Source organism: Aquarana catesbeiana, linkage group LG08 (genome assembly GCF_042186555.1).
Source record: "Aquarana catesbeiana isolate 2022-GZ linkage group LG08, ASM4218655v1, whole genome shotgun sequence".
Classification (NCBI taxonomy): domain Eukaryota; kingdom Metazoa; phylum Chordata; class Amphibia; order Anura; family Ranidae; genus Aquarana; species Aquarana catesbeiana.
This window is the reverse complement of record NC_133331.1, coordinates 127,202,197-127,204,650: the sequence shown is the minus strand read 5'-3', so window position 1 is coordinate 127,204,650 and position 2,454 is coordinate 127,202,197. Positions and strand designations below refer to the sequence as shown.

Below are 2,454 nucleotides of genomic sequence, written 5' to 3'. Positions count from 1 at the left end.
AGGGGGTCTGAATACTTTCCGTCCCCACTGTATGCTTTGAACAAGGCACTAAGAAAACTAAACCACAGGCTGGAGTTATTTTTAGACGGCAGTTTGCAGCAGTGCTTTGTGGAAAACTAACTTTACAGCAGGAAACTGCAGAGATAGGATTCTGCACAATTTATCTGCAGGTGGTGGCTTGGAGCTCCGCCTGAGCACATTGTTTTCATGACCTCACCCTCTGTTTCGTAAAAAGTAAAGTAGGAGGGAAATTCCCAGGAAAAAGGGACTCTACACAGCTGATTGGCTGGGTGCAGGAAGTATGAGGTCTATATAAACAGAGCAGTGTGCTGTGTGTGTATTCAGCTTATTCATAATGAACCGTAGCAGTGTGCTGATGACTCCAGCCTTCTCCATGTGGGAAGCAGCACAGCCAGGACTCTTCCTGCAACCTGTCTGGGACTATGTGCTATCTAAAGAGCACATCATCAGATCTCCCTTCTATCCAGTGCTGTTCTCCTTCACTGTCTACATGGCTTTCTGTCTCCCTTACCTGGCATTAGACATCCTCTGTCTCAGAATACCAGCCTTGAAGAAGTACCAAGTACAGCCCAAATCCAGACCCACGTTGGCCATGGTGCTGCACTGCTTGGCACACACCATCTACAGTCATCTGGTCTTCATATTTCCTCTGAGTGTTGCCTATTGGTACTGGAGACCGGTGCACCTGCCATCCCTGGCACCTGAGCTGCATCGCATTGTGTTGGACATCATTGCCTGCATGCTGCTCTTTGACTTCCAGTACTTTGCCTGGCACTTGCTGCATCACAAGGTGCCCTGGCTATACAAGAACTTCCACAAGACACATCACAAGTACACTGCCACCTTTGCCCTGGCAACACAGTACTCCAGCGCATGGGAGATGCTGTCATTGGGGTTCTTTGCTAACATCAGTCCGATAATGCTGGGGTGTCATCCTTTAACTGAGATGGCCATCTTCATCATCCATATCTACCTGTCTGTGGAAGATCACTGTGGCTATGACTTTCCCTGGTCCGCACATAGACTGGTGCCTTTTGGCTTATGCGGGGGGCCAGGACATCATGACCTCCATCACCAGAAATTTGTCTGGAACTATGCACCTTACTTTACTCACTGGGACAAACTATTCAATACACTAGCAAGGCAGACATCCAAAGAGCCACATGACTGATGTCAATGTACAGACTGAATTGCCAAATTGCATCTTCATCTCCAAGGCATGAAATGCTACCTTATTGAAGGAAAGGACACTGGAATGTGTTCACCTGGCTCTGAGATGTCTGTGCCACAAAGCTGGGTACCAGTGTTCAATAGACTCTCTGTTCTACAGGGTTTTCAGAATAAGAGGTTATCAATGACCTCTGATTTGCACTTTTAAGAAAAAAAGTTGATATCATACTTTTCATATTTATACATATTTATTACATTATTATGGCTCAATAGTGATAATTTTATAAACAATTTTGTTGTACATGTGTTATTTAAATTATATATATTAAATATATGCAAATTAAGTTATTTTTAGGGAATGCACAATGGTGAAAATGAAGGAAGCTTGTGTTGTACACTGAAGCTATAAGGTACACGTTACACAGAAGAATGTCATAGTACGTATGCAGTATGTTCAGGAAAGTATAGCTGATAGTTGACGGATTTGATAAAATGTATGTTTCTACTGCACTGAAATAATCATCTTTGCTTTAGAAAGGTTCAGGGAATTGATGTTAGAAAGAACCAATGTATGTTTGTTGGTAAAAAGGTATTTAAAGAAAAAGGAAAGTATTTTGAATCGCCAAATAAGCTCATCTGGTATGTTAATGATGTAAAGTGCATAAGTTAACAGTTGATCTAGTAAAGCGTTTTATGTTTTGTTTTTTTCTACTTTTACCTTATGAATTTGCACTAAACACAGCTGGCTGTGAAAATCATGTCCTCAACCATTTTCTATTTTTTATATGATGCTGTATTTATTTATTTTGGTTACAAATTTTTTACTATATTTGTACAAAAGATAACATTAATAAATTATTTGTTATTCCTAACAAGTTCATAGTATCAGTGTGTTCATTATATATTATGCATTATGTGTATATAAGGAATCTAATAACTGCTTTTAACAATACACATTTGACGGAATATAGGGAAATTGGACTTATTAGAACATAAATTAGTTAATAGCGATGGTTAATACGGCTAAACCACTTGTGATTCACATTTTTGGTCCAATGAGACACACAGTGATAAAGTGATAAGAGAACTGAGAAAAGGCTTAATATTTAACTTTAATTAGGGGCTGAGTTAATAAAGGCCGAGCAGAGAGTATGGGTTTGATTTACTAAAGGCAAAAAGGCTCTGCACTTTGCAAAGTGCAGTTGCTCCAGAGCTTAGTAAATGAGCAGAAGCTCTTATGACTTCCATCATCCAATCATGTGC

General features: G+C 39.9%; 1 protein-coding gene across 1 annotated transcript; it reads left to right on the top strand.

Annotated features, from left to right (window-relative positions):
* Positions 1-318: 318 nt before the first annotated feature.
* LOC141106024 (cholesterol 25-hydroxylase-like protein) lies at positions 319-2,066 on the top strand. Its single transcript, XM_073596366.1, has one exon. It carries the CDS (start codon positions 356-358, stop codon positions 1,190-1,192), a length of 837 nt encoding a protein of 278 aa, XP_073452467.1. The 5' UTR covers positions 319-355; the 3' UTR covers positions 1,193-2,066.
* Positions 2,067-2,454: the final 388 nt, after the last annotated feature.

Bases quoted from the DNA above. Each gene is read 5' to 3' on its own strand.
- LOC141106024 (XM_073596366.1), top strand. From the start codon at position 356: ATGAACCGTAGCAGTGTGCTGATGACTCCAGCCTTCTCCATGTGGGAA.